General features: G+C 43.0%; 1 protein-coding gene across 1 annotated transcript; it reads right to left on the reverse strand.

Moving 5' to 3' along the window:
• Nucleotides 1-993: 993 nt before the first annotated feature.
• LOC115392549 (ras and EF-hand domain-containing protein homolog) lies at nucleotides 994-13,429 on the reverse strand. Its single transcript, XM_030097241.1, has 18 exons — nucleotides 13,325-13,429; nucleotides 10,356-10,724; nucleotides 8,906-9,017; nucleotides 8,629-8,818; nucleotides 7,774-7,920; nucleotides 7,228-7,318; nucleotides 7,038-7,133; nucleotides 6,448-6,635; nucleotides 6,044-6,115; nucleotides 5,529-5,574; nucleotides 5,362-5,441; nucleotides 4,997-5,267; nucleotides 4,778-4,910; nucleotides 3,913-3,994; nucleotides 3,625-3,739; nucleotides 3,319-3,420; nucleotides 2,824-2,900; nucleotides 994-2,027 (listed from the first exon to the last, which is right to left on the reverse strand). Exons 2-18 carry the CDS (start codon nucleotides 10,554-10,556, stop codon nucleotides 1,940-1,942), a joined length of 2,091 nt encoding a protein of 696 aa, XP_029953101.1. The 5' UTR covers nucleotides 10,557-10,724; nucleotides 13,325-13,429; the 3' UTR covers nucleotides 994-1,939.
• Nucleotides 13,430-20,767: the final 7,338 nt, after the last annotated feature.

Raw genomic sequence — 20,767 nt, forward strand, 5'->3', positions numbered from 1 at the left:
CTAGACCACAATACAGGTCTTAGGAGAATAAAAAAGGAAGAAGGATCTGTCAGATTTTTAAATTGAGGGGTACCAGAGAGCTTAACTAGGGTTTGTAACAGATCGGGAGAGTTTTGATTGAAATTAAGCAGAGAATAAAACTATTAGTTTATTAAAACACTTTATTTTAAGTCAGAATAGCGTGTGAGGGTCATCTTCCTGCTCTTGAAAACCTCTGGTCTTCATCATTCGAGGACGTTTCATAGAACTGACAACCTTGTCTTTGCTCTAAACCTGCACAAAAATCAACGACGTTCACATTACCTTTCCGTCCCCGAGATCTCGCCTCTACTCTTCAGTCTTTTATAAACAAGCGGATACTCTGATAACCAAAACTGGAATGAAAATGCACAGTATATGCAGTATCGTCACGAAGCATGCAACCAAAGTGAGCAACAATCAACGGACATGAAGCCTCAACAGAGAGCTGCCGGAAATCTGGTTGGCACAAACAAGCAATACAGAGTCCTTCATGCTTACAAGAAATGATATATAATAAATCCGTCTATTTGTCAGAGAATAATATCAGTATAGTGAAGCACCTTCAAGATCTGAAGGATAAAATGTTTTATCAAAGTTCTAAGAGAATTGGCATGCTGACTGCACATGCGATGATTCCTGTTTTCCAATACTGAATATGTTGTTTCACATATCGTCATCAACTTAAAAATAAAGTGCAATGTGCAAATGTGTCCCCTGGGTTGTGCTGTATCCCTTTTTCTGGAGTGCTTCATCCATCCTGGACAGGTCGCGCGCAGAGATCCAACGAGACACTTTCAGCGTCGGTTCACCTCAAACCGGAGTTTCCCTCTTGCACAGGGAGAACGTGCAAACTCCACACAGTAAAGCCTGAAAGCCCACCGTCTTCTTATGAGGCTAAACTCTTCACCACTGTGCATCTAACCTTACTTCTAATATAAAATAAAGACAAATGTATCCCTGAGATGCTTTCCACATAATATACATATCTTTTTATTGACATTTCTTATATACAGTCGACGTGCAGGAGGATGATGGCAGTGAAGCACTGTGGGTAACAGTGAGAGTCGGGACTTCAGAAACCAACATGTGTTCACTTTCACCCATCTTCTTACGAGAACAGATCACAGTAAGATATCTGGTGCATCCAACATCCCATTTAAATGAGGTAAGTATGACAGATTGCTACAGCTGAACCAGGATACGTTCTATCCACAGTACAAACAGACAAAAGGAAAAGCACATGTGATACAAAACAATACCAAATATTTCAACCCTGGGGGAGAACAAAAAAAAAAAAAAAGAATATTTTTGTCCACTCAAAGCACGTTGCTTCGGCTGTGTCCACCAGGTGAGGAAACTACACTGTCAAGAAATACCAACGAAAACCTCCGTTACATTGATCTGTCGATCAATAACCGAATGGCTCAAACTTTATAGATGTAGTGCTGACAAAGTCGCAAAGTGGGTTATTTATGACACAAAAGATGAAGAAACAACAGTTTAAACACTTAACACTGATTCCATATATTATTCTATGTAGTAAAAAGAGACTTAAGGCTAATAAATATTTGAAGTTTAAAGACTCAAATGTCTGAAAATACAAGTTTGAATCAGATTTAAGATCGCACAGTTCGTTCAACTTTTAAAAGAACACACAGGCACTTTTTCCTCATTATTATTACTTTCCTACAAAAGGCTTCATGAAGTAGCAATTTTCAGATCACGGGTGTCTTGGGAGATCATTATTAAAGTAGTGCAGCAATGTGACAATAAGGTTTTTTTTTTTCCTTCTTTCCTTTTGTGGTGTGCTCAAAGTGCTTCACATTCAAAGACGGAGTGAGAAACGGCTGTGCTGACAGTCAGAATAATGTGTCCTCACTGGCACCGTGCGGTAACACCCCGAGTGTGTGTGTGTGTGTTAGCAGCAGGACTTCTTCTTCTCTGACGAGCCGTTGACCAGCTGGACTGTCTTCTCCTTCTCTCGGTCCTCTTGCTCTTTCAGGATCCTGGCAGGACGGAATGGCACGAAAACACATTGATGCACCGAACTCTGCATAGGATCCATTCAGTCAGTCTCTGCACTGTGTGTGTCTGTGTGTGTGGGTATGGGTGTGGGTGTGGGGGGTTTCCTGAGGTGAGGGTGCCAGCCAGTCTATTTTCAGTGCCATTATCAGGATAGTTCATGTTCCTCATGCAGCACAATTTAATCTCAAGTGGTCTGGATCAGGGAATGACGACTCCAAATGTTCGACTTTGTTTTAGCGCTAAACCATATAATGAAAAATACATTGGAATATGATTTTATTTGGTGTGGAATCCCACCTGCTGCAGTATTAACACAAGCCATGTGCAGCGGAAAGCGGCCAGTCATATTATCAACGGTAATAATGAGACTTTGCTCCTGACGGATCCTATGTCGGGACAGTTTAAGGCCCGGTGCCATATGTTTGACACCCCTGCACTAAACCCCTATAATGTTTTTAAAATATTTACCAGTTTATCTCTTGCATTTATGGCATATATTTACTGGGAAATAAACCATTCCATCAGTATATTCTGACTGTAAATGTTTTGACACGATGCAGACGGTAAAAGACTGGTCGTTCATGTCACTTCACTGGAACAATCACCAAAACCATTAATAACACTGAATCCACTGTCTGGTCCATTGTGCCCCCAAAGCAGAAGATTACTGAGGGATGAATCTTGAAAACGTTCTCCAAACAGAGAGAGTCGCTCCATATCTTTACTTTGATTCTTCACTTGTGTTCATGTCAAACAAAGATGACGGCTTCTGCTCACCTGGCTAAATGTAGCATGGAGTCCACCACGTTGTGTCCGGAGCGCGCACTGCATTCATAGAAGGTCATCTGGCAGTCCTGGAATAACAGAGACAAATGATGATGAGGAGTGGAAAAACAAAGAGGAAAACTTCCTTCCCTCGTCAGTACTGCTCTGTTCCATTTGATCCCAGCTGACTGTATGAAGGCATCCCGGACATCTCTCCAGTCCATCACAGGCAAAACAGAAACCTACCCATTTAGAGTAACTATTTACCATCAAACATGTTTTTGGGACGGTGAAGGAAAGCATTTAAACGGAATCCACACACACAAACAACATACTAACTCCAACATTTTTTCTCTGAGATGAGAGCACTAATCATTATACTGCAGTGAGGAAGTGACTCTTCACATCGAAGAGATTTACTCATCACAGGTTTTATGCCACAGAATTCATGTATTCAGACTCTCCTGACAGAATCAGATTAAAATAAAAACACCTGAAATAACCAACCTTAGCTAGTCTTTCGCCCAGTTCCTTCTCAACTTGTCTTTCAATCTCCTTGTCGGTTTTGTTTCCCAGCAGCATGACGGGAATGTCGTCTCCTGCACCTTCCTGCAGGAGAAGAGGAGGAAACGATGCTCTCTTAATGCCACTGATATCAAACCGATTCCTGCTCCTGTCTGGTTTATTTAGACGAATAGGTTAAGAAGAGGTTATAAGAAAACAGTAAAATACTGCAGATAAACCATGACTTTTAAAAACAGACTTTTTAAAACTCTGTGAAAACTTGTGCAGAAGGAACTGCGACTATCTCACTTTGACACTGGACAGCCACTGTCTGACAGCAGTGAAGCTCTGCTCGTCGGTGATATCGTACATCACAGCCACACCGTCAGCCTTACGGAAGAACTGCTTGGTGATGCTTCGATACCTGCAGGAGGAAAAGAAAAACACCGATGGAAGAAAAATGGTTTGCTTTCTTTTACCTGAACATCTCTGAAAACTCTCCTTTGGGATGTGGATATATATATATATAAACTCTGTATGGACTCAATCAGGGTCACATGGTTTTAAAGGAGGTTTTTATAAAAACACTGATCTCACCTTTCTTGTCCAGCTGTATCCCACAACTGCAGCGCCACCTGGCTGTTGTCCACCGATATCGTCTTTACGCTGTAATCTATACCTGCAGGTACAAACAAAACATTGATGAAACAAGTCAGAAAATGTACAGATGACAGCGAAAAATCCCACAATTAATGTGAAAACACACCAGATTCTGACTGTGTGTTTTTCCCCATGCTTAACTGGTTGATCTGTCTAAAGTTAACAAGAATTATCTTCTCCCTGGCTAGAAGATAGATGGAGACATCCAATGAGAAATCCTACGACAGCTGTTCTGAATCCATCTTTTAAATACAACATTATCCATTCCTGAGTTGCAGGGTGATGGAGCTTAGTGTGAAAGCAGGGAAACACCGAGAAAAAGACATTCACACACACTTAAATGTAGATTTTATACCATTTAGAATCCTAAATAAGCCTTAAAATGAAGGTTTTTGAACTAATATTCTCTGAGAAAACTCACAATGAAGCAGGAGAACTGAACACGGCACCACTTTCCTACTGCTGGAAGGTTTAAAACCAACAAGGTGGAACTAAATAATAATGATCTCTGTTGTTTAACTTAGATAATTAACAAAAGTACAAGAAGCACCCATGAAGTCAGCACGGCGGTTGCTTTCTGCAACCTCAAACAGGACCGTTTACGATGATGTTAAAATGTGGATTTGTATTTTTTTTTGCATTGTGGTGAACTGATGACCTCTAACTGCTGACACTTCTCTATTCTCCAGTTAAAACAAAGCCTGTTGCTTTGTCAGTGTCACACGCAGCCGCTACGTTTAACAGCTGTGTGTGCAAACACACACACGGGGCGCGAGGCGCGGCGGCGCTCGTGCAGACGCACCCACAGTGGCAGAAGTGCCCGAGTGGAAGCTGTCGTCACAGAAGCGGCGCAGCAGGGAGGTCTTTCCCACACTGGAGTTCCCAACCAGCACGATCTTGAACAGGCGGTCGGGAGCCGGCGGACTGCTTTCCTCCTGACGAAACAAACAAAAACAAACACTCTGTAACATCACTTTCTCAGATCTCCCTCCTGACTTGCGCTGAATGGAGAGTTTCTCACATTGATGCTGGTCTCCTTGCCCACGGGCTGACCTCTGGGAGACGTTGGCGTCTCGCTCTCCGCCTCGCTCCCTCTGGTGTGAGCGTTCTCGTCACACTCCGGCAGGGGGCTCTGGGCGTGGCAGTCGCCGAGCAGGTGGGGGAGGTGGTCCTCCTCGATGGAGATGATCCTCTGGAGGTGGCCTCTGGACGCCGCCGAGTGAGACGGCTGCGACGGGCCGTTGGCGAGGCTCTGCCGCACGAAGACGGGGCTCAGCTCCTCCTCATCCTCACTGCGGATACGACAAAACACAACACAACACGGCTGAAGCACACACTCCGTCTGCCAATAACAAACAACCGGATTTAATGGATGAAGTGGTTTACCTTTTGAAGATACTCGTGTTTGAGAGCTTCACAGCACCAATAAAAGGTCTCTGCTTCAAACTTGGTGGGATTTTGGGTTTCTGTGGAGTCAGGTGAATTTCTCATTCATTAAAATCTATTTCTGTCTCATTTGAATAAGTTATATGCGCTCTGCACATGAAACTCACCTGGTAGCTCATGTCCCTTTCATCCCGTAAGTGTTTGTTCATTTCTCTGGACAACAAGGAAACAAGAAGTAAAAGAAGATGTCAACATATTCACAAAATACACAATGGTTAACATTTTTAAGAAAGTAAGCTAAACAATGAGAAGATTCCTCCATGATGTGTCTCAAACAACTTCTTACCTTCTTCTGAATTTACAGTATTTTTACATTTGCGGTTCAACATGATTTAGGTTGCATACAAGTTTGAACCCCCCCCCTAAAGAAAGTTTAAGCTAAACAGAATAATGTTTTGACTGTTATCATCCAGTGAATCAGCGTTTGAGATGCTGATTCATCGAGTTGCATAACACAGTTGCGAAATCTCCTAAAAACACATTTTCACTCGAGAACTCATTATTTGACTGAAACACCACGACTGATTTGTCGACGTACAAGAAGAAAGCAGCGTAGCAGCGGCAGTCTTTCTAAATCCCTCTGATGCGCCTCTGTTTTGTTTTATTTTACTGTGATTCATACCTCAGCAGGTCGAGCTGCTTCAGGAGGCACGCTCGCTCTCGCTGCAGCCCCTCCGTCAGCCGGTAAATTTCCCTGCGTGGGACAACAGTGCATCGTGTTTTATGAGCAGACAGAAGCAGAACGACCTGCGTTCACATGCAACACAAGCAGAGCTGACAGACAGAAGGAAACGGGTTTTCTGTCTCCTTTTTCCTGATAAGGTTTCACAGATCTGAAAGAATGCTGCTCTGCTGCATATATGAACAAACAGACGCTCGGAGTAAAAGACCCACAGAAATACTTTTAAAAGAGCTGCACTTTCTGCACTGTTACCATAAATGTGTGAATGATCTTATGTTTTATAGTTTGATGAAGTCAAACAAATCTAAATTGAGAGTAAAAAATGAATTCAGCTGCACACTCACATCTCCTTGTCCTCGTGCAGCCGTGTGGACTGCTCCTGCAGTAGGCTGAGCTGCTCCTGGGCGAGGAGCAGCTCCTGGCTGGTGTGCTCCAGCTCCTGCGCCAGCTCCTCATTTGTCTGCTTCAGCTTCACGTTCTCCACTTTGGTCACATGCTGTTCGCTGTGAAGCTCCTGGCACTGAAACTCCAGCTGGAGAGCGGCGCCAGGACGAAAAGAACAGAAGAACACACCGTGAAAGATTAACAATTACTCTGTTTTTGGCCAGGTGAGTGTCTGAATGTGTGAACTAAACACAGAGACGTATGTGACTTGGGTGACATCTAGTGGAACGATTTGAAACTACAATACAGAGCAGGATCATGACATGATTTTGAGACTTGTTTGGTAAAAAGATGCAAGTATCACACTATAAACGCTACAATAGTAAATGTTCCTAATGCTGATATTTGTTGAATCATTCTTTGATCATTGATCTTGTCTTTCTTGATTTAGGGCTGAAGTTTTTCACGGGCCCTCTGAGGTGCTTATTTGAAACACCTTCCTCGTGGAAATCAAACACTGACATGCAGCAGTGGTGATATTTTCACTCACCGATTTCTGTCTCTGGAAAAGCTGCTCCAGCTCCTTCTGCTTGCTGGACAGCTGCAGCTCCAAATCCTGACTGCGAGTTAGATATCGCTCATAATCCTTGAGTACAGTGTAAAACAGACAACTATATCAAGTCAAGAAGTGAGAGAGAACCACTTCGGCTGCGCAGAGTAAAACTGGGACGGGTTTCTGCCTGCAGCACGATCCGGTCCTTTTCATTTTTTATTTGCTGTTCCATTTCCTCGTACAGGCGCTGGATCTCGTCGTCATGAGTCGCCGCCTTCCTGTACGGTTTGGGATGAGACGACGGAGCCGTTAATGCCCTGCTTTCATTCAAGAGCACGAGTCGTTACAGCAGAGGAGCGCACGGGGACGGGGATGGAACGAGGACGGACGGACAGCTTTCAGGAGCGGGGAAAAAAAAGGTTCACATGCACAAATCAAGAAAAAAAGACAGAAAAACAAATCAGTCATTTTTCATCTTGTTTATAAATGATAAAAAGCATTAAGAATGTCTAAATGGCTACAAGAAGGATGTGGAAGGAAAGACAAAAACCACTGGAAAAAACTGGAAGAGAGAATTAAAAAAAAAAAAGGAGTCTTTCCTCTTCAGCTTAATTGAATAACACACACACACACACATACACACACACACACACACGCACACGCACACATTATTTAGTGAGACAATTACTTTCCGGGCGGGCTGACAAGTGATTACATGGAGACGCTGGCCGACCTTTTCAGAGCGCTCTCCATCTCCTTCTTCTCCCGGTTGGCTTCTCTAATCTGGGACGTCACTCTGGCCAGGAAGTCCTCGAAGTTGGACAGGAGGTGCGGCTCGTCGCGGCGCAGCTGGGCCCACAGACGGTGCACCTCGGCGCGGCTGAGGAGGCAGGACGGAGGAGTAAACAAGCGCCGCACCGCCGCCACTCGGCGGTCTCACTCATGAGGTTTCACACAGCCCCAAATTAAAGGAAAATTACAGATAATGTGGAGTTGACATGAGTGGAAATTCGAGCAGCTGTTCAGCAGCAATCTTAAACGACCTGAAAGACCTAAAAGTCTGGTCAACCACATTGATCTCATCGGAAATGTCATCCAAATGTCTCCAGCCTTAATTCGGGCCAGTGGAGCCAATAGGAATCTGGCATCCGGCTCCACTCCCGCTGACTTTTATTGAGCTGTACGTGCTTTTTAAAAGGTGAAGTTAGTCGTTTCAGAAGAGCAGTCAGTCAAAGCAAGGAAACCTCCAGGGACTACTGAACAGGAAATAAAAAAAGAAGTTGACAAAGAACAAAGCTTCTCTAAACTTGGGAATATTCAGAAAAAAGAAAAAAAATTAAAATTATGTCACATCTTTGAGAGATAAATCTGTCTGTAAAGCGGTCGAACATTAAAGAGGTCAGATGAACAGCTGAGTGGAAACTTCTAAACTCTCATCGAGTTTGCACAGCTGATTGCAGTCTCAGGCCGAGTTACTCAAAATATGGCCAAGACTTCAAGAAGATGCCGACAAAGTGTGAAGCGATATGAAAGTGGAGCCGACAGCAGAGTCTGTAATCGCGAGCAAACACTCGCATCCAGCACTCACTCTTCAAAGACGCTGTTGGCTCCCAGGCTCTCCATGAGCATGCTGAAGTGCTTTTCCTCCTCATCCTCCTCTCCTTTCGCCAGGCTCTCCTCCCACTGCGTCTGATACAGAACCTCCGGCAGACTCTGACTCGGGAGTTTCTGCACTGGGCCTTCCACTGCCGACACCCTCCGTCCGAACAAAAACTCACCTTCAAGAAAACGGAACAAAAACACAACATGATGCGATTCTAAATATTCTGAAAAGTGGTGACCTGAGCGGGAATTTAGAAACGTACTGAAGCCTGAAGAGAACTCGTCCAGGGTGAGGTACCCATTGCCATCCGAGTCCAGGGTATCGAACACGTTCTCCAACTCGTCCGCGCTGAGAGGAATCTCCCCATTCAGCCTCTGATCACAAGACAGAACACAGGGGATTGATCGACGGACGTTTATGGATGTAGTGATCAGAAACAAAATAACTTTAGTTTTTCTTATTTTAGCTCATAGTCTTAATTGTTTTTGCATATTTGGCTGCTTCATCACGAACAGGTGCTACAATCATGTGCCGTGTAACAGTTACTGGTCCTTTTCCTCTTACTTTGAAACCTCAATGACAAAATTAGACCACCTTATCTCTGCAGCATTTTATTTTAGGCTCCAAATATTTCCAAAGCATGCATCCCCTCCAGTACACGCACAAAATAACACCTGGCATCTTCCCAGTGCTATCTTTAATGATTGACCACAAGGAAGTTCCAGTGGAACTGATGGGGGGAAAAAAAAAGAAAAAAGAAAAAAAAAAACGCTTTAAAAGAATATCTACTGACGTTTGTTCTTCAGCTGAGAGGTTAATCTGACGAAACAAAGCAAACCCTCCCAAAGACACCTGACCCAGACTGGAACTCTTGGACCATTTTCAAGTAAAGACAACACAGCCACACCTCAGCCCGTTTTTTTTTTTATTCAAGCGGTGTTTACATTGTGACAAATGTTGACCAAAGCCACCTCTACAATCCAGGGCAGGGACACAGACAGGATACCATGTGCGTAAGACTACCAGCTGTTCTTGTTAAATGTGTTATCAGAGCAGAACATATCCCTCATGTCAGCAAACAGCCGGATTGTAAAGCCATCCTGCTGACAGTCGCGGTGTTAAACGAACCAGAGCGCCATGTCAGGAGTGGAACTGCGTTATTTAGCAGCCACACCGTCGCAGCCTGCGCCAGCTGTATGTAAAGTGCAACTTTTAAAAACACGCCTCGGCCTCTTCAGGACAGATGCTCCTATTAATAGAGCTGAAAAGGACTGGATCCAGGTTGCCGTCTCATTTACAAAACATTATGATAAACAGCAGATCAAAGCCTGACCTGTGTTTATGCTGCTCGGGAGCGAGAGCCTGAAAGTGCTTCATCAAAGGGTTATCAATAGCGCTGATGAATATCCGAGGGGAAGGTGAATCTGCACAATAATGTGAGTGGAGGGCTCGCATGACAAAGCATCCACGCCGCTCTCCGAGCCGGACCTCTTTCATGACGCTTTGAATCAGATCCACGCCGTGTGTGTGTGTCATTAACGACAGACTGTACCTGCACGCTACACACTGACTGAACCACAACTTTTATTACATGATAAAAATTAGAATCTCATTCTGATGAAAGTTAGTGATGAGAATATATGTTTATGGTTTTTCAGAGTAAAGTCAATGTAACATCTTTTAACGTTGATCTGCCGTAAATTAAAGTTTACCTGCATGTCGCGTCGGGTGATGAAGCCCTTGCTCTCGATGTCGCACATCTGGAAGAATTCGTGGGTTTTCTCCTGGATGGTGTCCGGATCCAAGTCCCCCGCCTGACCTTTGTGGTCCTTCTTCCACCGGCACGCCTCGGCACTCTGCCGTGCCGTCCGGGCCGCCGTGCCGTTGAGGGACGGACTGCCGAAAGCTTCCATGGCGCCCGGCGAGCGCGTGCGTTCCTCAGACCAGCCGGGTACGGGCGGAGGCGTGGAGCAGACAGATCCGGCAGAACTCCGGCTTCAGACTGCCGTACATCTGAGGCTTTCACCAATGTCACCCACTGTCATCTCTTAGCAACCACCTCTTCAATTAGAGGAGCAAACCTGGAAAGAGAGAAGGATATTCTTCAGTTACAGCCCCTCGTTCGCCGACGACAGTCTCTTATAATACAGTTCTAAGCAGCAGATCAAAAGAGGGATGAAATGGTTTGGAAAATTGACGCTATTATGAAGCTGGAAATCCTTTCAAATGGAGAGCTGTTTGAACCAAACGAGCCACGAAGACACAAAAAAGGAAATCTTCACTAAAATAATGGTTTTAATCATGGAATTTGTGCAAAATGAAATCACAGACCCCCCTAAAAATATATATCTGCTCTTCTTCTGTGGTGTTTCAGGGACTGAAGCTCCTGCTGTGACTAATGTCATCCGACAAGGACCGCCGAAAGTGAAAGTGAGGTTGTGGCGTGACGAGGACAGCCTTGTTCACCTGGAATATATATCGACTGATTCAACCCTGTTCGTGGTGGAGGTTTCTCTGCAGGCCGCAGCTCCGAGTGCATCGGTTTGGAACAAGTTTGCTCAATCGACTCACCGACAAGAACATCGCTCACTGTGTGTGTGTGTGTGTGTGTGTGCAGTGACCTACAGCATTTCGTGGGACAGGGGTAAGAGAGACCTCCCAAAAAATAACATGCAGGTCAAGAAATACGAGATGAGGGATTCTGCAAATGAAATTACCTCAAGAAGCATTTTTAAGCTATAAAACAGAAAAAAAAAACTTATATAACTTATTTGGCCACACCAGCAACTCATTTAACATTAAAAAGGGGGAACGGTGCGACTTTTACTGTTTGAGTATGACGTGCTTTACATTTCAAGTCTAAACATTGTGCAACATTTTTGAGAGCATGACAAACCTCACGAGGAAAGCCAGCAAGCCACAATGAGCAAGAGACGATGCCTGAGCATGAGCGCGGAAACCAGAAGAGGAACAACGATGAACTGCTGTTTGGAAACGGCGGTGTGGTTTTCTTCGTCCATACGCACGAGACAGAACATGACCGTCTTAAATCTTGATTACAAAAAAAAAACACCTATGAGGCTCCTCTGCTGTGATCCAGTAAGCCAGTTGAGGCAGTAAATGAAAACTTAAGAGTGATAATGTCAATCTGTTCAATTAACAGTGAACCAGGGGAGTCAAACGTAAGGCCTGTGGGCCAAATCTGGTTCACAAGACGCTTCAATCTGGCCAAACAAATTTTTTTTTTTTACAAAAACATACATTAAAAAAAAAAAAAAAAAAAACATTTTGGGACACACTGAGACTCGAGTTGAGAAATCAATGATGCTGCCATGAGAGACAGAAAACCAGTTTGATCCTCTCAGTCGTGCTGTCAGCATGAGTTTGTAAAAACATGCAAATTGCAACAACTACAGAAGCTGTCTTTTTTTACATTTCACTGTATTTTACATTGGAATATATCATTGAAATTGTCTTTATGTTGATAATGTAGTAATTTTTGGTTGGAATTTGTTTTTTGTGAAAATATACATTTTCATTACATATACTCAAAGAGAAACCTTAAAGTTTAACATTAAAGGTTATTATTTAATGGCTGGTCTGGCCCACTCAATATGAATTTGGTCTGTATGTGACTCCTGGTCTAGAACGTGTTTGACGTCCTGCACTAAACTGTGCATTAGTGTAAAGTTATTACAGATTTACACACTTCACATTCCCAAGACTGGAATACGGGCTTGAATTCAATGTGCTGGAGCTTTGAATCAACATCTTATCTGTTTTAGGACATGTAACAGCTGGTAAAGCTACTGTACTTATCTACATGTTGAGCAAATAGCGACGATGTGATCACAGTGAAAATTATACAGTTTGTTTCCAGCTGCTGTAAACCAGTGATCCTCGGATGATGTAACAATCAGAGGGACTCAAACCCAAATTTACAGTCACAACCTTGATGCTTTAACTTCTGCTAAACCACTGCTTCTTTCTCAAAGTCTAAATAGCTCACAAAAATCTGATTAAATAGCTGCAGAAGAAACTTGGTGAGCAATAGAGCAAATCACTGGGTCTCTGCATTATTTATTAAAGTGGGAGACAGTGTGTTGAAGGATTTACTTCTCTACATTCTTACTCCATAAAAGTGACTTTTTTTTCCCCAAACAAATGGTTTCATGTGCCACAATCATGATTATAACAGCTTCTAAACCAAACTACATCATAATATAATTCTTAAAGAGCTATTATCAGTCCTCCTTAAAACTGGTTACAGTTTTAATAGCATCACACCAGTGATGATAATAAATAAGACAAATCCGCATTTAGGAGAAAAAAAATGTAACAGGCTGTAGAAAGTCTATTTCTGACATAACAAGTGTCCGAATCTAAACGTTCAGTCCATTTCCTGGAGGGTGACAACAATCAGTAACCTGAAGCCACAGGGTGGAGTCTCTGAAGAAATGCACGTTATGTCACACAAATATATCAACACATTAGATTATAGAAACCGCTTACACCTGCCAAATAACCAACTGTCAAACTCAATGTGTGGAACAAGTGACTGAAAACGGCGTGAGTTTCCCAAAACACGTGCAGCCAAAAAAAAGTGAAACTTCCTCCCCAGCAGAGACCCGTTCTGCAGGAAGAAGCCGTTTTGGAGGAGAAATTAAATTAAAATACATACCGGCGAGAAAAGAGCTGAACCGAGGCGGAGGGAGCTGAGCGCAGCAGGTGGAGCTGAGTGTTTACAAGAGAGTGTGTGTGTGTGTGTGTGTGTGCGCGCGCGCTGTGTTGAGAGAGTGACTACAGGAATTTAAGCGAGGGCAGACGGGGGCGAGCTCAGGGGGGGCGGGGCTAAAGGCATCCGGTAACCCGTAACAACGCCAACACGGAAGTGACACAAACCTTCAACTCCACCTCACTAAACCACAAGATGTTTGTCTTTGTTAGTAGAGCAGAACCGCATGACTTTTTTTTTTTACCCACAATATACAGCCCGCTGGCTCAAAGGACGCACCACTGCTGATCACAGCTATTAGATAAGGAGAGTCAAACACTTTTTAGTTCAGGGCACAAATACAGTCCAAGGTCATCTCGACAGGGCCAGGCTTGTGAAACAGTGCGATAATAACCTTTAAATTTGAACTTTAAAGCATCAATATTATCATAAAACCAATCAGCTCCTGTCAAAAATGACCAAAATCAACATAAATTTAATTTTAATGAAACCTTTGTTGTAAAATACATTGAATTGTCCCAAAAACACATCCACCATAGCTGTTACATTATGCACCACTTTGAGGCTAATTCTAGTTTCCATTTAAAAACACTATGTTTTCATTTGAGAATTTTAGAAAATAGTTTGATGTGCCAGACTGGAGCCTCTTGAAGGTCTTCTGGCTCATTGCCCTTGTGTTTGATGCTTTAGATGAATACGATAAAGGTTTTGATTCAGTGTCTAAATCGAGATTGTCCATCCATCTATTTTCTACCCTCTTGTCCGGAGGGGGATCGAGATTGTCTTACTTGCAATTCCTATCACACAACAGTTTTTTTCTTCCCACACACACATAAGTTGTGCCATTACGGGGCCGCTGCAAGCTTTGACAACTTATCTGTGTGCTAGTTTCACTATCACTCTGTGGTGTTCAACTCATTCTAGTCCAGGGGTCACATGCGGTCCAGTCTGAGTGGGCTGGAGCAGTAAACACCACATAAATTCAAGTCAAACTCAAAGTGAGCTGACTGTCAATTCCGTTGTACAAACAATGACACACAGTGGAATCTGAATTTTGTCTCGCTTGCCCTCCTACAGTGTTGACATATATAATTTAAAACAAGGAATAGAGAATATAGACAAGAAAAAGAGTGCAATAAGACTTCAGGATGAAGCTGAATAACCTATATGTGCAATCTATGATACAATATTCAACATCCAATATACCAGTGAAATGTGCAGGAAAACATACCCTTGAAATGTGTAACATGCAGTCTAATACTTTGAAGCCTCACAACAAGGTGTAACTTCATAACCTTTAATTAGAACTTCAAAGTTCATTCTTGTGTTTTTGAAAAAGTGTCTGTTTTTGCTAAATGTTTTGCACTTGGCACCAAAAATTACTCCAATCTCAACATCAAGCCAATTCGATTACAAAATACAGTGCAATATCAAAAAAGAAAAAAAAATCTCCTATACCTGTTGCAGCATTTTGCATGCATGTTTTAACAAGCTCATCCTGACAGCCTGGATTTGAGGCTAATTTTCATAGCAGGACAATCTCAGCAGCGAGCTTAAATGGCAGATTGGAGCCTCTTATGGGGCCAGTTTTGGTCCACGAGCCTTATGCTTGACACACCAACTATAACTCCTCAGTTTTCAGCCCATCCCATCATCAGATTTACTCACTAAAATAACATATCAGAGAAATCACCATTATCACACCTGCCTCGGAATTTCGACAACAATCTGGACGATGAATTACAACAGGAACAAGTCTGAACTTTTGTTGTCTCAAACAGTTAAAGAAATGTCGAAGAAAGTAGAAAGTAAGTAGAAAGTAAAAGATGGAGCTGACTGACTGTAATCAATGCAAAAATAGTAGTAGTAGTAGTTCTGACAGTTCTCGAGAGGTATTTTTTTTATTCTTAATAACATATCTAAGATGAACTGAGCGTGTCATTGTAAAAAAAAAAAATCCTGTAGAAAAATAAACATCTTTGTCACAAGAGATGAAACTAGTCAGACTCTCATGCAGTACTAAAAACAAACAGATGAGGGCAGCATAGGATGGGTTATTTATCTCTGACTGAAAAACCATGACCAGATTCATCACTTTCCCCAGTATAAACCAAGAAACTAATGTTAAATAAAACCTGGGGTTTATTGGGGTGTTCAGATCCTAATTACCAGATTTATTGTAGGTTATAGTAATTCAAACTGATCTTGGAGCATATTGTGGCAGCTTTTAAAAATCTTAGTCTGGTCCAAATGGTACAGAAGAGATTAGACAACCTCAAACCCCAACGATATAACGAGGAGCGAGCCTCATCTGTGGGCCGAGGGTGGAGGGAGCCTGTCTCGTATTATAGCGGAGAAATGTGTCTGCACAGCAGCCAAGCAGACGTGAAAGCACTCTCCCAGGCCACGTTTGTCACAGTTTCCTGTTGCACTCGCAGAAACGTACATGGATGTTCCACATGTGTGGCGCTGATGAGAGCCCCTGAGCTTTGACCGTCTCCGCTCCGAGCTGTTTTCCAAAGGCTGATTTGCGGCAAACAGATGTAGACGAGGCGATGCTCCAGCAGAGACTTCAGTGCCAGATGTGTTTACGTTGGAGACACTGAGTGATGATCATTAACACACAACACAGTTCCTGTACGAATAAAGCAGACCACACAGTATTAACTATTGGCTATATATCTATGTCTGTTTTTGCGTCAGTGTTTGATTGCATTGAACAGTGTCGAACACGTTTTAGGTCAGGGGTCAAATACAGCCCAGTTTCATCTTGAGTGGGTCAGATCAGTAAGACAGCGTCATAATAACCTGAGAAATTAAACTTGATAGTTTTTCTTTGTCGTGACACAGAGTTTAAGTGATGAAAATGTCATTGTTCTCACAAAAATCAAACTACTGCTACCAAAAATTACTAAAGTCAATATTAATGATACTCTCTGGAGCAAATAACAGTGAAATCTGAAAAAGAAAAACTTCTAACCCTGACAGCATGACTTTGAATGTAATTTAGGCCTTACTGTTGTGTTGTGTCCAATGGTCTCAAGAAATTTCTTTTAAAAATACATTTTTCTTTGAAATTTTTACAGTTTGCTTGGTGGTTCTTCTTCTGGCCAAACTGAGCCTGTTGCAGGCCGGTTTTGGCCCCCCTGCTGCAGACAATGCAGACACCATCTTTTAATAAACTGGTATTTATTACATTCGTGGTTCTTTCATAACTGGCCAGCCGTGCTGAAGCCGACGGGGCCGGGGAAGAACACAGCCAGCCTCTGAAGTCGAGCAAAGATCCAGTGCGACGGGACCTCCGGGAGCCATTTCCATTTCCAGCGGCAGAGAGGGGAACCCGAGGTGATGGCTGAGGGAGAGGAAAGCAGACGCAGCCAGTGTCGCCGCACGGCCCTCTTTGAAGGCCTCGGAAGGACTGAGGTCACACTTGGAGGGTTTCGCTGGGCTCTGCGTCTCAGTGGTCGGGGGCCTGGAGTGCTCCCTGCCTCGGCCTCGGCCTCAGCGGTCCTCCAGTGTCTCTGGGATATGAACTATGTGTGGACAGGAGCAAGGATCGACCCCGTGAGTGGGGCTGAGGAGCGGTATTCCATGTGGGCTTGACCTTTGCCCTGCCTTCATGGTTTTCATTTTCTATACGAGCTCTGTGTCACATGTTCCTGCTGCTCGATGCACACCTCGCTGCGCCCCTACAGTCGGAGAAAGCAGCTGAAAACTCTCATGTAGGTCAGACCTACTTTGAGGAGTTCTTGTCACCTACAAGGAAGCCAGATTTGGCCTGTTTCTGACAGCCATGATTCAGTGTGTTTGCTCTAATCTCATCTACTCTCCCTGTGGTATTAAGGATTTATTTACTCCGGTGCCCTTTTTTCATAAGACTCCTCGCCAGTTGTGTTTTAATGCCCTTGAGATTGTTTTCACCTCACTGTCTTCAAGTTTAATTGGAACAGAAATGTATCTTTTACATTACTTATGATCTATGAAAGATCTAATTGTTAAATATGATGGACTGGAAGCTTGTCCAGAGTGTATCCTGCTCATTGTGAGCTGGGATCACCTCCTCTGTATGGATGATGTCTTAAAAACAGAAACAAACCTCTACTGTATATTCACTGTTTGATGGAAACCTCTAGGTGTCACTCTTATGTCTGTTAATGTGGTGGAAAATCAGCACCTGCTGATTTGATTTACTGTCAATATCTCTCATCATCGATTCAGAATATTGAGATTTAAAAGAATCGCTGTTGCAGCTGGATACAACACACATGCACAAGTCCATCTAAAAACTGCTATGCTCCTCTCATTCTTATTTTCATGGATAAATGCTTTGTGCGGTGTACGTACGGCCGTTGGATTATTTTTGATGTGCTCTTGTCAAGGAGTTATGTCTAATTCTATGCTGCAGTAAAATGCCCTGTTGGCGTATTTCTGTCACAAACATCTCTTCCCTTCATGTTTACACTGCAGCGCTGAAAGACTGGCCCAGCCTGACTTATTTTCCATGGATGTGGTGATAGTTGGCACGCGGTCATGTGGCAACCTGGCCGCCGACTCCTGCCAAGCTGGAACCACGGCGGCCTGCGTGCCGGGCGAGCGCGCTGCTGCTATCGCTTCTTATCACGCCCAGTCTTATTGTGCACGACAAGCTATGACCGGCTCCATTTGCAGGACGGCTGCTGATACAATAGGGGCCAGATTTTCATTTCCACACAACAGAACACAACGCTTCCAGCTGCTTCACTGCTGCACATCTCAATACAGCCGTTTGCTGAAGCTCACTGAGTGACCAGCGCTGAGAATCGGCTCTCCGGAGGGATTTCAGCCCCTCCTTAACCTGGACTCGTGCCACTGGACGTGATTACATGTAAGTACCACTTGCCTTCGGCCCCTCCCCAGAGGAATATGGAAACATGTGTTTCCTATTGTTTGATTGGTTTCCTCACATGTTCACACTGATTTTCCCAGTATCTCACTGAGCAGCAGAGCTCGTGTATTCAGTCACTCTCTCTGTTTTTCCTGTTCAGCCTAAAAATTACATCACCTGCGAAGAACTGTTGAGAAAATGAGTGTTTAATCGTAAAGATGGAGCGACGGTTTGATGAGACTGTGCTTGTGAAAGCAGTCAGGTTATCCATTGGTACAGGCTGAACAGATAAGGCCATTTTTACAAAACGTTTTCATATAAAACCTTCAGGTGTCCATTTAAACGCTCCTCAGAGCCACTGAAAATGCGATCTTTTGAAAATGGGTGGAACTTTTTGACACTTGGGCTCTGTTTCTGTGTAAATGGAGGAAAACACAACTTTCTGAAAACGCTGTAATAAATAGTTTTTCTGCACCTGCTCAAATAACTGGAAGTTTGAGAAAACAATAACTGAAAAACGCTCCTTTAAAAAAAACTTTAAAAAAAACTTCAGAAAAGCTATCCTTTAAACCGCCTTATCAAGCTCAGTTTTAAAAATCAGCAATTTGCTCAAAGAGAAAATCCATGCAAAGACAGAGAGAACATGCAAATTCCACACAGAAAGCCCCACAAGCACGACTGGCTTCACCCAAACATCTAATCTGAATATAACTTGGCAAACAAATGTGGTTCAACTCAATAATCATGTCACTTTTTATATCGAAATACTAGCATGATTTAACCAGCAGAGCTGATTCTGAGCCGTAATCCAATAAATCAAACTGACATTTAGATCTGTGATAAAAATGTTTTTTTTCTCAACATCATAAAAGAAATCCTGAGCTTTGCATAATCTGTTCCCCAGTTGCTTACCAAATGTGGTGTTTGAAACATGTCCCAGCTGTTTTACCTTTTAGCCACTTTCATAACCTGCGCATGTGAAAACATTATCTTTTTTATCTTTTATTTGGCCCAGGCTTTCACAAGTCCTGTTTTACGACCCACAGGAGTCAAATTCTTTACCCAAAGGAAAGCAAAAGGCCAATTTTCTTGGCCTACGCAGCTTTAAGATGAATGCTACTTGCAGAAATGAACTGCAGGTGTTATTTCCATCGCACCGTCCAGACCCGTTTCAAGGGAAAGTGGCATTTTTGCCATAATGAACTGAGTAAAACCAATGTTGTTGTCCAACTATGGATGAGATAGGGCTCAGTGTCAGATTTTCATGCTGTAAACATGAAATCCAGTGTGGCTTTAAATGGCATTCAGGGTTACATCTTCAGTGAGCAGTGGTGAGAGAGGAAGTATTTTAATTGGGTACATACATTTTTGACAGTTTGTTCCTTTTGCTACTAGTTTGAACACAAACATTTGTACTTTCCACTCATTATATCTTTGTGTGTGTCAGCAGTTTGAAAGTTATAACTCCCTTCTTTAATTTAAACTCATTTCCCTTTTAGGTTTGGTTACTTTTACTGAAGTTGGGGAGTTAAAATGCTAAAAAACTGTTTTTACACAAGAATGTGATTATTATGCTTTTGCCGCCTTTTATACACATAATAAACTGTTTATGGCATTTCCCACTGTTTTGAATTATGAATTTAATTCTACGTAGAACTCAGTCTGTGGAGCCGCTCGGGGAGAATTATTATTTTTTGCGTTTGACCCATCTGAGTCATGGTTAACCTGCACTCACTGGGAGCAGCGGGGAGCCGCAGCGCAGCACTCGTGGATTGCGGGCCTCAGGAAGGAGCTCTCTGTGGTGGTTTCACGGATCGTGACGAGCTCTGACTTTTACTTGTTCCCACCTAAATCTCTCCCCGGAGCAGGAATTTCAACTAGTGAGACAACAAGCCTGCTTCTCGAACCTCGACGGGCGCCTTTCCATCGCCCGTCATCGACTAAATCTCACCTCATAAACACATCTCATCATCAGATCTGCAGCAATAACTTTCATTCAGTGTGTTTCCAACCATGTTCTCACCCAGATTTAGATGCCATTAAAGGGTTTTTACGGTTTCAATTAAACTGTGATTATCCCACACAACAGTGGATTACTCCCAGGCATAAAACTGAAACAGTTTGCAACGTGATTCGGTTTCTCGAGGTAATTTGAAAATAATACAGTAATAAAGCAATAAAACACCTTTATGAGTATATTGACTCTTTATGAGTTTCCTGCAGTAAAAGTGATTTTTCTTTTATGCTCGTTTATATCAGTCTGACGTCAACCTGCAGCGTCGAGCAGGAGCTGCCTCCCAGGATCGCTCAGAATTTTCAATAGAAATTCCATGAAATGATCCACATCTGATGTCTGTGAGTCTTGTTTGCTAATTGCTTCATTATCTTAACCTTTATGTGATTTCAGGACTTCAGTGATCGTACGATCAAAAATATAAAGCAAGTCAAAGAGGAACATTCTGAAGAGGACTGAAAGAAGTGAAGTGGATGTTAATATAATGAGTGGAGAATGTGAACGCGCTACA

Source organism: Salarias fasciatus, chromosome 7, assembly GCF_902148845.1.
Source record: "Salarias fasciatus chromosome 7, fSalaFa1.1, whole genome shotgun sequence".
Lineage (NCBI taxonomy): Eukaryota > Metazoa > Chordata > Actinopteri > Blenniiformes > Blenniidae > Salarias > Salarias fasciatus.

What these genes read in the sequence shown, in the direction of transcription:
- LOC115392549 (XM_030097241.1), bottom strand. Translation starts at nt 10,556, where the DNA reads ATGGAAGCTTTCGGCAGTCCGTCCCTCAACGGCACGGCGGCCCGGACG. An exon ending in AGGACCGGATCGTGCTGCAG is followed by an intron (nt 7,134 to 7,227) that starts GCAGAAACCCGT and finishes ACTGTACTCAAG; the next exon opens with GATTATGAGCGATATCTAAC. An exon ending in CTGCACGAGGACAAGGAGAT is followed by an intron (nt 6,116 to 6,447) that starts GTGAGTGTGCAG and finishes TGTCCCACGCAG; the next exon opens with GGAAATTTACCGGCTGACGG.